Source organism: Pezoporus wallicus, unplaced genomic scaffold (genome assembly GCF_028554395.1).
Source record: "Pezoporus wallicus isolate ANWC-B61680 ecotype Strahan unplaced genomic scaffold, APGP_CSIRO_Pwel_v1 scaffold_3294, whole genome shotgun sequence".
Lineage (NCBI taxonomy): Eukaryota > Metazoa > Chordata > Aves > Psittaciformes > Psittacidae > Pezoporus > Pezoporus wallicus.
Window position 1 is genome coordinate 1135536 of NW_026635478.1, and position 20514 is coordinate 1156049.

Consider the following 20514-nt stretch of genomic DNA (forward strand, 5'->3'; position numbering starts at 1 on the left):
AGAAATCACTGAGCCATAGGCTCAGGTTGTAGCTATCAAAATAGCAGTTTTGGTAAAAACTCCTTTTAATTTATTTACATGCATCTCAAGAGATTATTTTAGTCCACTTCTGCTTGAGTGGAGCAACTTCATAAGCACGAAGATATATTAAGAAAAACTTAAAACTTGTCTAACCTTAACATTTTTATAAGAAACCTCTTGGATTCTAGCATCTAAAATAAAATCTACGTTCCTTAACCTAAAATTTTTGTAGTGCATTGAAACAACACAGCTACATAGTTTTGTAAGGCTATTCCTTAAAACATCTTTAACTGAATCAAATATAAATGTTGAGTAAATAAGGCATATAAATATCACTGTTGGCATTTCAATAAAATCTGAAGTTAATATTTTGATTGCTTCCTTTCAACATTTATTCTATGCCACCCAAAATCTTACCGTTTTGCATATACAATTACATTAGTCCTTGCTGCAGTTAAAATATCACCATACAAACCAGAGCACCATGGAGCTCCACAAGCACATTTCTTGAGCCAACACTGAAAATAACCCACAGGAAAAGGCTGTCGTTGAGCATATAAATGGGTCTTTCATCAATTTTCATGTCACATTTGACTTCCCATTCTATATTTGAGATACTCTCTGGAGCTACACTTCGTTAACCTGCAATTTATACCACAGTTGGCAACCAGGGACAGAGCATGCGTGTTGGAGGCCAGGGTGACACTACGTTAACTCTGCTTCCCCCCATCTTAAGGAAAAGGAAATGTATACAAAGAATACCAAAATTAGTAAAAAAAAACAAAACAACAAAACCAAGAAAAACAACAAAACCAAACCAACACACACAAAACCCCCACAAACCCATAGCATAAAAGAGGAAAGAAAAAGTGTTGGAGATACACCCATAAAAGTGTGTGACACCCGAGTTCCTGTTATCCATACACAGGGGGGCAAGCAAGAAGGCTGAAGGACACAGGGTTTTATGTGTGACTTTGCTTACTCCAGGCTCCTCCACATCGCTCTAAGTCACCCTTTGGCTGAAGGCAAGAGCCAACATGCTGAGCTGGGGCGACGTCACTAGGAGGAAGGACAAGGACATCCTTGTATTGTACCAGGGGTATCAATGGGAACAGCAGAGTTAGGACATTTTTGCCATCTGTGGTGAGCAGTTCTTAGGTGGGAAACAAAGGATAGCGCAGTTTACCTCAAAATGGCTCTTTTAATGCATATGGACTGCACATGTGCCAAGGTTAATGTGATGTAATTTTCTAGATTGCACCAGACTGTGACAAAAGTAACCACCAAACCTTCTGCAGAACAGCAGAGGGATTTGCCTAGCAGCCGGGCAGCACACCCCTGCAGTGATGTACCTCATTGCCGGCACCACTGTCAGCTTGCTCCTTCTCACACTCACAAGCACACCCAGCCCCAACCACACTTGGTAAAAAGATAAGGACAAGAACTCAAACCACATCTATTTTTATGCAGCACTTGTAATACATCCGATAAATTAGAAGTCTTTTATTATTGCACCTCCAACTCTACCAAAAGTTTCCATGTGCTGGGCCCTTGTCCATCTGCATCACCCACCTCCTTCCTTTACAAAAATCAACAGGGAGCCCTTGAAAAGAGGGATGAAAGAAATAGCAAAGACAAAAATTCTCTTTCATAGCAATCTTGGAGATCTTTACAATTGGTTTTATTTCATATGACCTTTCAAACCTTTTCAAGACTGGATTGTATACTAGAATAATGGACTAGGCATTGGAAAAATGCAGTCCTCCAACTCCTTTCTCTCCCTTATTGGAGAGGGAGAGCATCAGACCTCAGAATCTTTCCCAATGTCAAAACAGATTAAATCAGCACATCTCAAATGCATTTGGATGAGAATGTGTCAAGATTTTTTTAAAGCAAGAAAATTCCTATTTATTCTGTTTTTTTTTAAGGGTAGGGAGCTAACATACTTCTCCCAGATTACTTCAAAACATTTAAGTACTTTCTCAGAGTGCATATCTTCTTCTTCTAATATATGCATTTTATTTCAGGTTGTATAACAGAATAAACTGTAAAGCTGCACAACTGAAAGCCACCTCAATCCTAAGGAAAACTCCTTTTACTGGAGAAGCAGACCATGGAAACACTGATTTGCATGAAGTTTCCTGCAAGGAAAAAAAGGAAGACCCAAAACACTCCATATGCTTTCCTGAGCAAAAAAGTTCACTGCGAGTCTTTCATGTAGTTTCACATGCCACTCCAGAAGTATAAACTTGCTAGCCTGACACTACAAAATAGAATAATGCCAAACCTATTGTCAGTGATTTGACTAACCCCTGGGGAAAAAGGCCCTCTGAGAGCAGCTTACAGCACCAGGATGAGGGTGCCAACATCTGCATGCGCTCAGTTCTGTCCCAAAGTCCTTGCGTCAGAACATCACTATTCCCAAGCAACAGTACTACCACTTCTCACCAATATTTCAATTTCGCACTGATTTGGACTCTGATTAAACACCCCTAACTTCATACAGAATCCAGCTCTTCATAGTCTGTAAAAGCAAAACATAAGAAGTCAGTAAAACAGCATGTCTGGTAGCCAAGAATTGCTTTGTTCATTCCCTGCTCCAGAGCACCGCAGCTGGGAGAGCCAGTTAGGCTTTGCATTCAGCCTGGCAGGGGACAGGAAGTGGAGACCTGAGCCATCTGACTCGCTCTTTACTGACAAGCCCTCAGATCCGGCACAAGCCTACCAGCTGTATAACATGTATGTGAGAAAGCAAGGTGGGGAGGGGAAGGAAAAAAGACAGGCTGAAGGAGGCAGAATACAAAAAGAAGGCCAGGGATAACACATGCCTGAAGATAATGAGGACTGATAACAAACCCGAAGAGCCTATTATCAAAACTATTCTATTAAAACCTGAGGTACAATTGCAGAGAAAGAATTCAATGTGCAACTAAGGGTGGCAAAAGCCAGCTGGAAACACAGGGGGAGACTGGAAGATAGGATGAGCCTTTAGAGGTGATGGAGGAAAAGAAACTTGCCTTCGTCAGGTCAAAACCTAATCCATTATCATTTTAAGAAGCAGATGAAATATTAATAAAAAAATCTACATACCTGCCCTCTACTTATTAGGAAATTAGATCCTCTAATAAAATTCAGTAAAAAAAAAAAAAAAGTGGGTTTTAATGCATAATTGACACCTTCAATGCCTAAAACGTATTTTGTGCATTCAAATCTCAGCATAAGTGTTTGAAAACTGCTTTTAAACGCTATTTAGACCCTGCAGTATTTTATTAATTTAGTGTTTCTGAATGGGAATTTTGCAATTGCAAAAAAAACCCCAAACCCTTCCCTAAACACCACATTTATTTTGTGCAATATTGCTCATCAGAAGCACGTCTCAACCCTAACAAAGTTCAGTACATCAAAGAAAGGCATATATCAAAGCAAAGCACTTAACCACACAGATTTCAATACTAAATTCAATATTCCAGGAAGGCTTTCATGCACACTTAATTGACCTCTGGGGACTCAGCCGCCACAGCAGAATTTAGTCCAGAAAACAAAACTTTTATGTTTTGCATTGAGATGTTCATTTCTGGAAAACCAGTAGATTATTGTAAATCAGCAGGGGTGGAACAAATAGGAAGCAGTATTTAATTAAACCAGCATTAAGATTTCAAGGGATTATCGTCACATGACACAACAACCCCCCACCCACAAGCCCTTTCCAAAGAAAGATCCTAGCTGGAAACACAACACAGCTACAGATTTTGTCATAATCAATTAGCAGTCATGTACGTTCACACCATCTTGAAAGAACACTGTCAAAAGTACCCAGTAAATACAGTATGCTGTTCCCTGAAGGAGGAAGAAGCAGACTTTCTCCACCTGAAGTACAATTGTCTTGCCTAGAACAACATTACAAATACCAACAGGAAGCCCACAAAATCCGGAAAATTTTAACTTTCTGTTTTCTGCAGCATGACAGATGTTCCAAGGCACATTCACTGTTCCTTTGCGTCTTTAGATTACCGGACAAATATACACTCAACTGTACTTTTAGTTTAAAGGCTGATGTGAAGTAACTCAAAAATCAAGCAGTGAGTGACAACTGATACCCACCATTAATTATCCAGGCCCATCATTTGCAGTTAAATCCCTGTGGGGAGGCCTAAGCAATGAAAGGTACCTGAATTTAATGACATATGAAGTTCAGGTAAGACTGTAGGAAACTATTACCATTCTCCACTAAAGCATTCACCAGAGGGAATCAGTATTAAATTTCTCAGTAACCACTAAAGCAGTGTGTATATTACGAAAATTTTATCTCTTCCTACAGAAAGAGAGATAATATGGGATAGTAAAGACACCATCAAACTCTTCTGGTAATGGCAAGCCTAGCATTCAAACTTAATATACTGTCTATGTGCTATTATGACGAGAAGCATAGGCAATCCATCTACGAATTTCTCAGAAGAACAATCTCATTTGTACATTGGCTTTAATCATAAGATGATTTGCTTTGAGATCCCCATTAGCAGTGCATTACAGGAGTTTTATGTGCCAAGACCTATGGAAAAGTTAAGTGCGTGTTCTGACAGGCTGGGAAAAACACAGGCAGTGATAATTTCAATTACATCAGCACTGTTTCTCTAACTGGTTTTATAATACCACCTGGACCAGGAAATGATAAAAGGCTCTCAAAGAACTATGCAGAAAAGGTAAGATGACACTGATAAAAAAGGTTCAAAGGATTTGAGATAACAAGGTATGGGAAAACTGGAGGAGCTGCCTGGCTGGCTCTCTCTGGGCAAGGACCCCTACATCTCCCAGGACAGAACCAAAAGGAATACCTGTACCTGCTCTTCCTGGTAGCATCCGATCCAGGTCAGGAGACTTCTGCCGTATTGTGTCCCCTTTTTTCCCCTGGGGATTTCTTTGTACCCCAAGATCTACTGAAGTAACTGCAAGCATTAATCTGTTTCCTAAGGGAGTTTCTGACTATGTAATTTAGATTAAAACAACCACTTATATAAAGGGCTTTGGTTATGGTTTTCTATGTGTGCTTTTTAAAGAAAAACACAACACAAACCCAGTTATGCCAAGAACAGTGAGCTGAGGGAGCAGCTACAGGTACAGATGTGCCAGGACACAAGAGATCACTTTTATCCCTTTAATCACCAGTGATACTAAGGAAGGTTTGTGTGAAAAAGGAAGAAGTGCATATCTCCCACACTCAGTCAGTTAAGAAAACTGTAAATTTCACTCAAGGAGCAGCTGCAGTCTCATGTCTACCATGCTTCATACAGCAAAACTATCCTTTACTTTTCCTAAAGCAGACACATTCACCTAGATCCTGAACCACAACACAAACCAAAACAGGCTGCATAAACATATAAAATATATCCTTCTTTAAGTTTGGTCTCTTAGGTAAACCGAATCAAGGGAATACCAACAAGACCGTAGTCAAAATACCTGAAAAATACCCAAAGATTAGATTTAAACAAAAAGCATACACTTAGTCAGGAACTTAACTTAGAGTATACCAAAGACAAAACCATGAAACACCCAACTGTAAACAAGAAGCACACTCAACAGCCACATGAATAAATACACCAATACCAAGCCCATAACCAGAAATCCTACTTCCCATGATAAGGCTTCATGTTTTCAATCAAACAGTCCAATGCTGAGATTATCAACTCTCTAAACAATCACTAACATGGGATACCACTTAAAATATTTGTCTCTTATATAAGATGACATGGTCCCCTAAAGAATGGTCATCTCTCAGATTCTTTGGAACATATGTATGCTACATACACATTCAAAATGAAATGAATCTTAGTAACTCTCACTGAAAAATTAAGTTAAATGTGACTATCCATAAGCTATCTCATTTATTCTTTTCATTATTAATATATTATAAACAGTGTAAAGAAGTTTGCTGGGAACTATAAAATATACAGGCTGCATATTTCATTCAAGTCCTTATTGCTGGTTTGAGATAAATCTTTAGGATCTGTAAGAACAACTGATTAGCTGAAGAAGTTAAATGATACCATACTGGGTGAAAACAATGCTTTACCTGCTAACACATTCTGACAGTCACAATAAGTGATGCTATTTAGGGAGAACCTATGAGTTTGGCCATTCTCTCAGGCCCATTCCTCTTCCCAGCATACACAGCCACAGTATTAGATATTAAAATATCCGTTCCTGCCTTTTCCATTTAGCATCTGTTTTGGACATATCTATGAATTGGTCCAACCCCTTTTTGAATCTGCTGATGTTATCTGTCTCCACCACCTCCTGAGACAATGAAACACAGCAGCAACCTGCAGTGTCCCCAAACTCCATCTTTCAGTAATATTCTGTGAGAGTCATGCAAAACTTGTGCACCACTATCACCTTTGCTGGGAGCACAGGGAGATACAGAAGACTCACTATATTCAGGGAGAGGCAGTATCTTTCCTTGTATCTGAAAAGCTTTCAAGACCTGACAAAGAATTTGCATACCCAAAAGCTTGTCTGCTTTCCCCAGCTCTATCAGCTGACCGAAAAAACTTATTAATTCCCCCTACAAACCCAGCAACCATGCACTCCACGGATGCTTATTCAACTTTGTCCTCAGATAGCGGTAAGGCTCATTCCTCCCCATTTAAGTATTCTTAGATACAAGTACATGATCGTGCCTGATCTGTTTTCATTAAATCTGGAAAAGCACATAATTAGTTTCCCAAATTCCAATCATACATGAGGGAGGACTAGCCTACTTTTCCTCTTGACTCTTTACCAAATGCAGTTTTGAAACCAGCAAAAGCATATAAAAAGATATACAGCAGCGGCTGTCCTGCTGACATTTCATCAACTCATCATCTAAACACATTTATAACAGCTAGAATTACAATGAAGCTCTTGAACTTCTCTTTTCTCTTTACCTGCCAAGTCTCAAATGCCTGCTTGTAGCTTCACAAGGCTCCTCAATTTCACAGAAGCCAGGGTCCTGGTCTTCCACACTGCTCGTGTTCTGCCATTCAAAACAGAGCTCTCTCCTAGCACGCATAGCAAAAGGCAAATTCTCATACTCAGGTATTTCCTCATAGTGACGCACGTTCTCATACTCTGGAGCACAAGTGCTGGTTACAGAATTCAAATCTATTTGTGACAAATTCTCTCCTGAAAGTATATGCCCATCTAAAGACTCCAGCCTTTGGTTATTTCGCATCTCAGGTTGACTTCTGTTTCTCTGCCTCTTCTTCTGTAACACTGGACTACTTATTTCTATGGAAGGCAGCTTGGTAGATTTAGCTTTCTTTTCATGGCCTACAGATGCTGTATTCCGGTTGTTACCGCCTCCATACCCATCCCCAGCGGAAAGGTTGGCAACAGCACTATCCATTGACTGGCTGCCTTTAGACAGAAATTTTTGGAAGTCGCTTTTCATTAAGCAAACTGACAGTTTCATGTTGAGAAACTTTTTTAAGCTATTCTTCTTCTGATGGTCTTTGCAAGGCTTGTCTGTCCTTTCCATGTCCACAGAAGAGAGAGATTTGGCCCTAGGCTTCGTCACAACAGTCAAGTGGTTGAAACTGGTAGCAACATTAGCAGTTTTTAATGACTCAGAATTTCCTGAAAATGGAAGAATAGGATGAGGTAACTTCCAGACAGGTTTCTCAGAAAGACGTTTGGGTATGTCACAGGATGACAGTGTACTTTTCTCCTTGGCTGGTGGATGCGTGAAATGAGGCCCTTCCAGAACACCATTCGATTTGTCCTCACTGGAGCTGTAAGAACTTTTCTCCACAAGCTCTGCTGATGCAGCTTTTTTCAGCACGCCAGCAGCTGGAAGGCTGTGCCTCTGTGGTTTCTTAGGAACGATTTTTGGAGAACTTTCATTCTTTAGTTTAACTTCTTTATCTTCCATTTTTTGTGGGGAAACATGGAGGCTATTGGAAACAGACAAGTGCTGACTGCTAGTTAATTTGAGCTGCTTTGGCAAACTCATGGATAAAATATCACACCTGACAAAGTTAGTCCTTTTGTCCACAGCATCTAGCATACTGGTATCATCTGTCATCTCATCCATAGAGTTAACTAAGTTATGGTCTGCATTTAAGGAACATTCAACACTTTTCACCAAATCAGAAGTTTCGTGTGATAACTGAGGCAAAAGATTCCGTGAAGTTGACTCTTCTGTAGCAAGTGCCTTCACCTGATGCATTTCATATGCATTGCCTTCAGTTATCTCAGATTTTTCAGGATGAAGCACTTCTGTGTTATTGTTATAACAAACACTTTGACCAAGGATATTAATTTTTGCTGGCTTTTTAAAGCTTTGGTCCACAAGCCCAAAGGAATCTTTCTCTGAATTAGATGGTTCCTTCGTTCCTTCTCCTGTGGTGTCTATGCCATCCTGACGGACTAGACATGCAGCACGTGGCTTTCTTGGCTTAGGGATAGGAAGCACTTTTGAGCTCAGGACTGAAGATGTTTCAGAGGAGGCTTTATCAGCATCTGCTTTCATACTTATTTCACCTGAAAACATACCATTGCTACTTACATTTTCATTTTCCAGGATTTCCTTGTCCAATGGGCAAGAGCAGTTGTGGTTATTTACAGTCAAACTAGGACAAATTTCAGACATCTGAAACTCATCAGCAGTGAGCTTACCATCAATATTTTGTTGCTTCCCTTTGGCTACCTCAGAAGACAATGAAGACTGTACAAGTTCCATAAACTCAATTTTAAAATCATTCTTGGAACTGCTGCCATTGCCTTTGTCAGATTTATCTGCATACCTGCGCCTCACAGGACTGCTGTTAGGAAACATACTATGAGTTAGAACATCTTTAAGTTTCTCTTCCAAAATGCTGGCTTTCAAAACAACCTGATTTCTGTTCACCAGTTTTTCATTGTGACTGTCCCCCAGAGCTAGTGCATTTTTTTCACCATCTTTGATGTTCTCCAAGTTTCCAAAGTGCTCAAAAATGATCTGAGTTTTACAAGTGTTCTCCCCATTACCAAGCTTATGAAGGCATTCAAATTTGCAAGATGACACTGGCAGAATATATGCTGTGTTATCAGTACTCCCTTCCAAGGCTTCATTTTTACAGTTCAAGTGGTCTAGTGTTTGAGAAGAATCTCCCCTGCACTCCTCAAAGCTTTTTGTGCTTTTTCGTGTAGATGATGGAGGTTTAACTTCTGGAACAGAGGAGCTCTTGAGAACCTTTGGTTTCGGTGCAATTGCTGGCTTGGTTTTCCTTGCCGCCTGTATAACACTAGAAAGTACAACATCGGGCTTCGGTGCAACAGGTGGAGGCGTTGCCTTGTGTCCTACCACAAATTTGGGTTTGGGGGCCACTGGTGGCTTCTTAATCTCTAGGAAGGATGGAAAACAAAGATTTTAGTCACCATCAGCCCACAGAACAACTTCACCTGCAGCACAGTATTATTAGTTATTTGTAACGTTTAAATCATGTGATCGACAAATCTCAGTGTGTGTATATATATATTCCTCTTAAAAACATGCCTCTCTTCCCTGCCACTGTTTTTTTAGTTGTTGACTTTGTTTTAACAGGCACAATCAAGGAGCAGTAGGAAAAGTCTTCAAGGGTAACCTGTTTGCTAAAAAACAGTTTCACTTTAGAAAAGCGCATTTCCTTGCTTAGATGCTAAAAATTATGCTAACAAAAACAGCAGATTAGCCTCGTTTTGCAGTTTCAAGTATTATAATACCGTTTTCAAATGGCACAGGTATATTAAGTGCCTCTTCTATAATAAGCTATGAAGGTAAAAGAAAGGCTAGAGTAGCAATCAGGACAGTTCAGTACCTTCCCCTACCACCTTTGGAAATGTGTAACCTAAAGTTCCCCTTTCCCTTCCTCTTCTTTTCCAACAATATTGAGATGGATTACCAGACCAGCTGTAAAACTGGCACATCACTACCCACAGTTCAGTGAAATGAGTCTGTGGTGTGAAGTTAATGCGCTAATTTGTAGCAAGTCAGCACTTTCCTACAGCAAAAGTAAAATACTATTTCTGTGCATCCTATAAAATTACTCTTCCCAACATGCTACTGTCTGATCTCGAAACAGTCACCACTGCTATGACTTATGACCCACTTGACAGCACAAGACGACAAACCCTGGGAAGAGCGGACAGCCGGAAAAGGAGCACATGAGGAAATAGGAGATTATGGAGTTTCAATTGTGTTGTTCATTTGGCGTTTTTTGTTTGGTGGGGGATTTTTTTTCTGTATGCCTTCAACATTTTTATATTGCAGGAGGTCATTTATGACCAATTTATTTCCATACGCTGGAATAATTCCAGATTTCTAAGTGCTCCGAGTGATTTTTAACATATGAAAATTGACTTACGAAGTAAACAAGTTCCTCGTTCTGTTTTTTTTTGCTGGGGGGGGTTGGTTTGTTTTGTTGGTCTTTTTTACATACTACCTCTGGGTTTACTTTTGTTTTGAATAACATTTTGGCATGCTTTCAGGAAGTCATATACATGTTAAATAAAACTCTCAAGCAAACATGCTTATTGACGTTTCACATGCAAGGAGACTGCGTAAGCCATTGATTTATTATCCCCTTTGAACTGTAGGTTTGGTGTTTGGCTGTTTTATCGTGATTATTATTATAGATGTGCAACTGTATCCTAATCTCTAGCCTAGAAATACAAGAATGAAGTTTCATTCTTGATTTTTTTTTCTGGTTTGGATTTTTTGTTTGTTTATGTGAAAGAAACCTAGATGGTATTAAAAAGGAAAAAAAAAAAAAGCCAGATGCCCTCAGTTGCAAGCATTTCCCCAACACTGAGCCACTGCTCTAAGCAGACAGCCAGAAACAATGTCCCCACTATAGAAACAGGAAAACCATGTTTTTCTAGGACATGAATCATTACAGGGTATCCAGACTGACCCCACTTACACTTAGAATAGCTGTCTTTGCTGAAGTTACATTAGCGAAGATATAAACCCAATGGCAGCGACAATTTGAGACATTTTGCAAGGGTGAAAGCAGAATTTCTTTCCAAAGCTCCCTATAGTCACCAACACAGCCCTACCATCTAGTGCAAAGGGTGTAGTACCACCTTCTGCTTCCTGTCCAAAACAGGTTGCCCACAGAGTGAAGACTGAATAGTCTGCTAAGAAAAAATAAATAAATTAACCCTTTGAATGGGCAACTACCAATTCTGAACAGCAGAAGCATGTACACTCACTTCCAGACAAGGCAACTGCTCATTCAGTTGCAGAATGAAGAGATGGCAATAAAGGAGCCTGTTTTCTAGGGTAAAAAAGACAAGTAATGGATGCCCAGTTTGTCACTGAACACAACACAGTAGTAGACCTGGGCCATGTTCAGTAACATTTATCAAGTTATTAAAGCTCCCTGAAAACAGCGGAAAAACAGTCTGTTTGGGAATCCTTCCTGATGCCCAAATGAACGAAACAGATTGCAGAAGATATAAGAGATTAAATACTGGCTAGGCAAGTGATATCCTGGGGATTATTTGTCCCACTCTGCAAACTAAAGCCGATAAACCTTGGCAGTTTCTCTCTCTATAGTGGGCCTGCCTAACGTTTTGCACAGCAGTCAAAGTAGGTTACACTGCAGGGCTTTCAACTAGTATTTATTAAGGAGGACACGAAGAAGTTATTATATGATACCATTACCTGAATAGCATATTCAAAACTAAAACATGAAAATGTAAGGGAATGCAAAGAAAACAAACCAGTCATTTATGCGTCAATAGTGGAAACCTGCATAATGAACAGAGTGAGAAAAATTCGCTTCTGTTAGTAAGTGCTATTCAATACCATTTCTGAAGCTTACTAGAATTTTTCAAATTACTTCAATGTTAAAAAGCATTGGGAAAGACAGAAGAGACCAGCAAGTTGTATGGTATAATAAAGACACCACTGTCTGCTTTAAAGTAATTGCTCATTTCATCTAGAGTAGATACGGGTCAATGTATTAACAGGCACATTACAGTATCAATACAGATATGCAGTCAACCGCTCAATCAGAAAGGAATGTGATGAAGAGCCCTTTCAAACATAAATATGACGCGAGACGAAAGACTCCAGGAAAGGAATGCATACCAGCAATTTTCCTCAACAAAATATCCCTAAGTTTCTGAAAAATACATGTGATGAACTTGTTAGAAAAAAAGTCACAGCAGCTAGGCAAGGGTAAAAGTATATTAGATTTCTATTAGAAATCAAGAATTAAAGTTCAGTTGATTATAAAATAATTTCATTCACTGCGTGTGGTTAAAAACCAGTTCTACATACACAGTGCTTTAAAAGGGACAATTTCCCACCCTGCACAGAAAGAAAACTAAGGAGGAGGCAACTGTTCTATATAAAGGTGTAAGGAATGACTGGAAGTCATATGAGAATGACTTTTTGTTAAATGACAAGCATAAGCAAGCTTCTTCGATGAAAAACAATAAATATAATCAAAGAAATGTTATACAACCAAAGCAAGGAGTTCTGAGTTGTTTGAACAATGGGCTTTTTCCTGGTGCCACATGGAACTGTTTACCTATGAATAGAGATGGTTGGCTATGCTTAGGAAAGTAAAAACCTAAGAGAATTTGGAAATCATTGCAGATAGTTATTTTATGAGAGCCCTGCGCAAGTCTGCAGCTAAGTGGTAAATAATCCTCTGAATTACAAGGAGATAAATATCAAAAGATGAAGGGAGCCAAAAATATTTCTGTACACAGCACCTGCCAGACTGTTAGTGACATGCTGTGTCACCTTCTGGTATTCTTAGGTGAAAACTTGGGACGAATGCAAAGAATATGAAGTATCCAAGGTCTAAAAAAATCACGCCTTGAATCCCAAGCAAGTTCATCCTGCCTAATTTAACCAAGAAGCTGAGAAGTGAGATGGTAATAGTACACATACTTCTGCACATATGAAAGATTTTTGGTAACAGATGGCTCTTTAACATGGAAAAAGAAATATAAAAAAATACAGGATGAAATCCCACAGCTGACCACTGAAGTCTGACAAGTTCAAACTTGTAACAAAGCTTTAAAATTCTTATTAAACTCGAAGGATAATTAACTACAGGAACATCTCACCTAGGGTTGTGGTAGAGTCACCAGCACTTAGGGTCAACCTAAACTCACTTTCTGAGATGTGTAGAAGTTTCAGAGGACATTGTGCTCTGGATATTGCATTCTCTATCTTGTCTTATTCGGCAGATTAGATCAAAGAATCACAACAATTTCCCCTGCTCCCTCCTCTAATCTTACCCCATTTCTCCAAGAGGATTCCTGCATCATGGGTTACTAGTAATGAACCCAAACGTAAGAGCAGAAAGTCAAATTTTTATTTGCATAAACAGATTAAATGATTAGGAGACAGAGAAGCAGCCAGATATCCTCTGGTTTGCTTGACCAGACAAAGGAAGAAATCCATAAATAAAGTGACTAACAAAGCTGCCATCACCAACAGGAAATCTACTGCTCATCTGGAACAGCCAACACTGTGTTCAATGCTGGAGAAAAAAGAATGCCCAAAAATACCAACAAACCCAATAAATACCCTTTATTAAAGTGGATTAAAAAGGGAATTATTTTTCTAACAATAAATAGCATTAGCACCACCTATGCAGATGAATGCATATGCTGCTCTTTCCTACTTCAGGTCACGCCACAGAGAACACACATTTGTCCCCCTGGTGAATTATCTCCTGCAGTGTGCTGAGGAAAAAGCAACACCCATTCTCATCCTGCTGAGCTCCTGTGCAGCCAACACTCATCATTGCTTGACTAGCACATGCTCCTAGCCTACCTTCAAGTTGGTTTAGAGGAGGATGAGAACACCCTGGGGCAATTTCTGCTTTCAATATTTTGGCCTCTAAGAGCCCATTTCTTCAGATGGTAGGATTTGGCAGCTGAGGACCTCATTTAAAATTGCTTTTGTGTCTTTTCCCATGTAATATCATGAATGAGCAGAACAGCCAATAAGACAGCGCAGACTTAAGCACTACTATTACACAGCTTTAAACCTTCTCCTCAAATTTTTACCTTGTTATCTTGCCTGCCCAGCACAGGAACGGGAAGGAAAAAAGATACATTAAGTCGAACTGAGGTAAAAAATAATCAAATAGCACTACCCCTTCTGCAAAAAAAAATAAAACTACTGTTGCTAAAGGAACATTTTCCCAGGTGATCTTTATGCCCACACTTTTGAAATTATGTTAACAACCTCTACGCTTGGGAACAGCAGAAGAACAGTTTATGTTTACCTGCATCTATTCAAGATATAGGGACAAATGGTTCCAAAACCTGCAGTGCAAACATAACTTGCAATTCATGCCCTTGCAATGCTCTGCATGAACAGAGGCCTCTCTCCAGGTATTCAGGGTCCCCAGTGGCACTGTGTCTAGCCATCCAAGAGGTATCCCCATGGCAGGATCCTACAATCCACCCTAAAGCAATATCCTTTTTTAACCACAAAACGGAAGGAAGACAGTAAGCAATTAATCAGTGTGACATAAAATGTTGACAGCAGTTAGACCTAAACTTAAGGTATGGGTACACAATCAAGTTACTATGAGGTAAGCCCAGGTGTGAATTTAACAAATCAGCTACTTAGTAGAAGCTGGCCATATGTATTTGAGCTAGTTTTTTTTCAGTGATGTCCAGTGATAGGACAAGGGGCAATGGGTGTAAACTGGAGCATAGGAGGTTCCATGTGAACATCAGGAAAAATTTCTTTACTGTGAGAGTGACAGAGCACTGGAACAGGTTGCCCAGGGGGATTGTGGAGTCTCCTACGTTGGAGATATTCGAGGCCCGCCTGGACAAGTTCCTGTGTGATGTACTCTAGGTTACCCTGCTCTTGCAGGAGGGTTGGACTAGATGATCTTTTGAGGTCCCTTCCAACCCTTAGGATTCTGTGATTCTGTATACTCTCTCTTACTATAAAGTATACAAGGTTTATTCCTTTTCACCTATCAGTGAAATTTATTTAACATGTACTAGGAAAGGAAAAGAGCTTGAAATATTTACTGCATAATAACTGGCCTAGTGCAAATGCACATACTGACTTTCTCATGGCACCTTATTTACATATGTATTCTCAGAGTTAGGAAATCACATCTGTAGGCTATATATAAAAAATAACATGATGCCCAGAAGGTATCTGCCAAGGGATCCATGTGCTGTTCCTTCTTAAGTGAAGGAAGAACTCACTCCAATAGCCAGTTTACTGTTCCTAAGACTACTTTTGGCTTAAAACACTAACACTACAACTCACCAGACACAAAACAAGAAAGCCAATCTGGCTTTTAAAGAGCATGTAGGAAGAGAAATACTTATTGCTATATGTTCCGGATAGGCTCAGTGATCATTGTGATGGCAGTTAATATTCATACACTTCACAGAGAAACAGCTGAAGTATTTTAAAACTCCCATTCTCCAGCAACTTAAGTTTTAATGACTCACAAAAAGGCTTTTCAGTTCACTTTGCTTTCAGTTACAGAAAGTAAGTTTCATTAGGTATAAACACCTCAAAAAAGTATTCTGACATCATTAATTTATTTCCTGACAATGTGTATTTATTTTCTCATTATGCAGAGACTCTGATTTTCTCAGGTGTCACAATGCTCAAGAGAAAACAAAAAAAGGAATGAGTCATGACATCCCGGAAGATAACACATGTAGTTTTTAAACTGTAAGGGAAAACGATGGTTTCCAAGCCACTACAGTTTTAGAAAACATCCTAAATAAACTGCAAAAGGAAAACATTAATTTCAGAATCTCAGGTTGTTCAATGACTTGTTGAAATAAATCAGGAAAGTTGGGGATAACTTTAGCGTAAGGAAAGGAGATGAATAAACAACCGTGTAAGATCACATGCAGAGATAGAGCCAAATAACTCTAATAACAGTTGACATGTTAGAGGGTTAAAGGGACATTAAACCCTGTAGGTCTCATTTTTTGAATCCTTGAAAGCAATGAAGTTTGACTGGAAAAGTCATGTTGATTTTGTTTATTCTATTCCTGCTATGTGTCCCGTCCCCCCCACCTTTGAATTACACTTTTGACATTAAAATACACTACATGTTTCTCGTTGCTGTCAAATCAGATTTCAAGCCTAAGCTATACATTCTGCCCACATTAAATAAACTGTATAGATTCACATATAAGGACTGTTTCTTCAGCAAGAAATACTAAATGTCAAACTCATAACTCTGAACTTTTGTTTTTCCCTTTTAAAGGCAAAGCACATACTTGAAGACAGCACAATAGTTCCAGGCAGAAAACGAGTAAATGCACATTCATCAGCACTGTATATAAAGAATATGCATGAGAAAGCAGTGAGAGAAGAACAGCTATAATTGAAAGTTAAAACCAGCATACAGGTTGATCACTACAATAAGATATTTTTTTTACTTATCTGGAAGTACTTCTAACAAGTACTAACAAGTTCTAACAAGGCCAGATATACACACACATCTTCAAATCTGCAAGCAACAGTTATGGCAGAACTCTTTCACCTATCACTGAATTACATCCAGCTCTGGACTGAGATGTAACTGAAATGATTTTGTAGAGGAACTAGAGAAAAGATACATAGCAAGAAACTGAATATGCACTGCATTACTTAGAAAGGCAGAAGGGAGGCTGGAACAGAGTCAAAGCCAAGCCATCAGTGTTGGACCTTTCACATCAGTCCATGAAGAGGATCCGTGTTTTGTATTTCTCTCCATATCATAGTCCCTTCAAGCAGTACAGTATCTCTTACAGAGTCCTGCATTATCAAGCTGAAGTCACTCCTACCTGCTAATCCTACTTAAAAATATTAAATCAATGCAGATGATGCTGTACAAGGATAGTTTTTTTTCAAAGGTAAATGAAATGTTTTAAAGGTACATTAAAAGAAGACACGAGAGACACTCAAGCCCTTCAAGTTAACCTGAAGGAAGAGAAGAAGGATTTCTAGGCATTTCAAGCTCCATCTGAAGCCCTTACATGTGATGATAAGATTTTTACTGAAATGCTGTGTTGTAATCAGTTGTCAGAAAGCTAGCTTATGCAGCACAAACGAGGAATAACTGAACTCACAATGAAATAATTTCAGTGTAGGAAATAGATCCTACATAGCAGAGGGCCGAAATTAAAATTTAGGAATTGGTAAGTTTCTGTGTGAGCAGTAGATTTATAAAGAATGTCTGTATATTTCAGGAGCTAAATTCTGCAGCAATACAAAGAGATGGATATTAAACTTTCAGAACTGTCTTCTGGCAGTCCTCAATCATTCCATACCCTGCCTAGGAGCTCTTTAACCAAAATGTCAAAAACTGTCATGACACTGTCAGCAGGATCGTGAATCACTGAATCACAAAATGGTTCAATTTAGAAGAGACTCTAAAGATCATCCAGTTCCAAACCCCCCTGCCACAGGCACAATTTCCACTAGACCAGGTTGCTCAGAGCCCCATCCAACCTGGCCTTGAACACTGCCAGGGAGAGGGCAGCCACAGCTTCTCTGGGCAACCTGTTCCAGTGCCTCAGCACTCTCCCAGAGAAGAACTTCTTCATTATATCTACTCTAAATCTACCTCTCTCCGTTTAAAACCATACCCCCTTAGTCCTGTCAATAAAATAGATGCTAAAATGAAAAATAAAATGAAAAAGATGCTAAAATACTGAAATAGCTTAGTGTTTTCTTGCAGTTTGACTGTACTTGTGGTCACCCAGTCCTAAAACCTTCCCTGCTTTCACTGGGATTGGGTACCAGGGGGCAGACCCAGCAGGTGTTCTACTTGTTTCACCTGTTCCACATACATTTTTTATCCTCATATAATCCATCAGCCACAAAATACTCTTCATCCCTTCTTCAACAGCCTTCACAGATCCGTCAGCTTCCCTCTTCCTGTCCACCAGGACTCAATGTCTTCCACATCAAATCCCTGACTGTATTTCACATTTTCCATGACACTATCCCACTTCTTATTATTGATACCCCTCTGCATCCCTTTCTCTTTTGCTCCCTAAGTGACTTTGTTTATTAGAACCACTTTCCTACTCACCTTCCCCTGAAACACCATCATAACATAAACTAAACGAAGAGACTCCATCATGCAACCTCATCTCTGGAAGTGCCGAAATCACTGTTTAGTTCTAAAAATCTATCCAACCCTGCAACTTCATACCATAACAGATTTTAACAGCCCAGCTCTAAGCTCTTGAGTACCCCCTAACATTTATCTTTTATTTGCACAGCTGTTTAACGCTTAAAAGATCAGGGGTGGGTTGCAGTATCAGCACATGCTGCAAACATTCAAGGCAGCTATTAAGCAGAGATGATACCCCCCTTTATTGCATACTTTTCGAGATCTGAACAAAATCAGTTCCATCATATATATCAAAAATGGGAACATATTAAATTAAGCAGAAAGGTGCATTAAATAGCTTTTTATTGTCCAATGAATTCTTATTAGCTAAGAAAGATCTTAATCACAATACAGTTTGGGTTGGAAGGGACCTTAAAATCATTTAGTGCCAACCCCACTGCCATGAGCAGGGACGCCTTCAGTGCAGGACTCAAGTAACTATTTGACATATTTGAGAGTAAAACACTGAGAATAAGGTTGATGGTTTTGCTTGAGGTCAGTGTACTGCCTTTTTCTTTAGAACACCCCTCACCCCAATCCTTACAGGAAGCACTTCGCTGCTTCAGGTTTACACTGTAATTTGTTGTGTTTCCACACAATACATCGTAACTTACACATGACACCTTTTCAATGCGGAAACGACTATCCTCATTTTTAAGAAGACTGAGAAAGGAATCTACTCATCTAACAGATGGGTGAACAACTGTACTAACAGCACACCACCGTGCTGCCAAATAAACAAAAACTATGAGCAGCCCCCTCAAACACGGGGAGCTCTTGTTTTATACGAAGAATTTGCCTTGCAGCTCTTTTAGCTGTAAAATCTGGCAGCGGACAGCAGACGGGGGAGGAAAGGTAAGGAAAGCACTGAAGTAGGTCACTTCAAACCGGCAGCTGGCAAGCCCAAGAGGGAACGCTCTCCAGTACCCCCGTCCCTGCGGGAGGGCTCAAGCCGGTATCAGCCCGACCGAGACAGGTACAACTGGAAGCAAAGCCGGAGCTTTGACGCTGACAAGCTTTGGCAGCGCCGCGAAGTTAGAGCGATAACCCCGAAGCCCAGCGCCGGCCCGGCGGACGCTCCGTCGCTGCCTCAGCCCCACGCGAAGCAGCCCGTTCGCTCCGCCGCCGGACAGGCGAGACCGAACGGAGCCGTCCGTGTGCGCGGAGAGCCCGCACAGCCCCGAGGCCGAATGCCCCGGGGAGAAGAGGGGAACGGAGCGCCCGTAGTGGACCCCGGGGTAGTGCTGCCCGACGGGCCGGCAGCAGGGTGCGCTCTGGCCGCCTTCCCTCCGGGGCGATGGAGAAAGCAGCGCCCGGCCCCGCCACGGCGATCTTGAGGAGGGGAGCCGGGCGCAATCGGTCGGCGCTGCCGGGACAAGCAGAGCAGCGACCGCACCTCCCTCATCCCACTCCCCACCGCCGCGACGCCGGGCCCCCCTGGCCGCCACGGGGGGAGGCGAAGCTCCCGGCCGGGCGGGCGGAAGGGAACCGCCGCTCCCCAAACTTTCCCCGGACACTCACCGGCGGAGCTCATGGTGGTCCCCAAGCGCAACGCCGGCCTCCCCCTCGTCCTTTACGCCACGGCCCCTCTGAGGGCTGAGGAGAAGGATCCCATTGTTCCCCCGCGCCGCCACCCAGCCGCAGCAGCAGCACCCCCCGCCTGCCACCGCATACCGCCCCGCGGCTGCCGGCACAGCGAGCGCCCGCAGCGCCCGCCGACAAACCCGCCGCCGACGCACAGCGGCGCCCCCTGCCGGGCCTGCTGCGAGAACCGCACCGCCCCCGGTGCCCGCCCGCCCTCTGGTCCCCCGGAAGCGGGTCTCGCGGTGCCTCCTGGGGGCTGTAGTTCCCTCCGGCGCCAGGCAGGGCCGGGTTGGGCGGGGAGGGGCTGCCAGCGGCGCGGCGGACTCTGTTTCCCAGAGTGCCCACAGGGGGTGGCATGGCGGAGAAGGATGACACCGGAGTTTGACGAAGAAGTGGTGTTTGAGGTGGGCGCGGGGGCCACCCGGGGCGGGTTGGGCCCGTGTCTCTCCGCCCCTCGCCGGGGCGTTGCGCCGCGGCCCCCGGGGGCGGTGTGTGCCGGGCTGGCCGAGGTGGCCGTTGGGCGTGAGGCGGGTGTGGGGCCCGGCCGGGGCAGCGGTTGCCGCGGGCGGGGAAGCGGGACCGGCAGGTCGGGGCGGTGCTCGCCGTGACAGGCGGGACGGCGCGAAGTGTCCCTCGCTCCAAAGCATCCCCGCGGCCGGAGGCGCGCCCCTGCCCCCAGGCCGCTGGCGGGAGAGGGAGCCGGGCTGGGGAGCGCGCAGCTGGGGAAGGGGCAATCCTTTGTGCGGCTGCCGCCGGGGCTGCCTCTCCCCGCGTTTGG

General features: G+C 42.0%; 2 protein-coding genes across 7 annotated transcripts in view; one reads left to right on the plus strand and one right to left on the minus strand.

The window, feature by feature from the left end:
• Positions 1-19840, minus strand: part of FGD6 (FYVE, RhoGEF and PH domain containing 6) — a 70368-nt gene extending 50528 nt beyond the window's left edge. For both annotated transcript variants that reach the window (XM_057424877.1, XM_057424869.1), the window contains exons 1-2: positions 19674-19840; positions 6942-9381 (exon numbers count right to left, since the gene is read on the minus strand). In XM_057424877.1, coding sequence (XP_057280860.1) covers positions 6942-9381; positions 19674-19686 — 2453 coding nt within the window. In that variant the 5' untranslated portion in view covers positions 19687-19840. The remainder of the gene's footprint in view (positions 1-6941; positions 9382-19673) is intronic.
• A 129-nt stretch (positions 19841-19969) lies between these two features.
• The window catches only part of VEZT (vezatin, adherens junctions transmembrane protein), a 54531-nt gene continuing 53986 nt past the window's right edge, over positions 19970-20514 (plus strand). For 2 of the 5 annotated variants that reach the window (XM_057424906.1, XM_057424915.1), the window contains exon 1: positions 19979-20140. In XM_057424906.1, coding sequence (XP_057280889.1) covers positions 20105-20140 — 36 coding nt within the window. In that variant the 5' untranslated portion in view covers positions 19979-20104. Of the gene's footprint in view, positions 20141-20514 lie in introns of all 5 variants that reach the window. The other 3 variants (XM_057424950.1, XM_057424942.1, XM_057424899.1) reach the window with 3 other exon arrangements.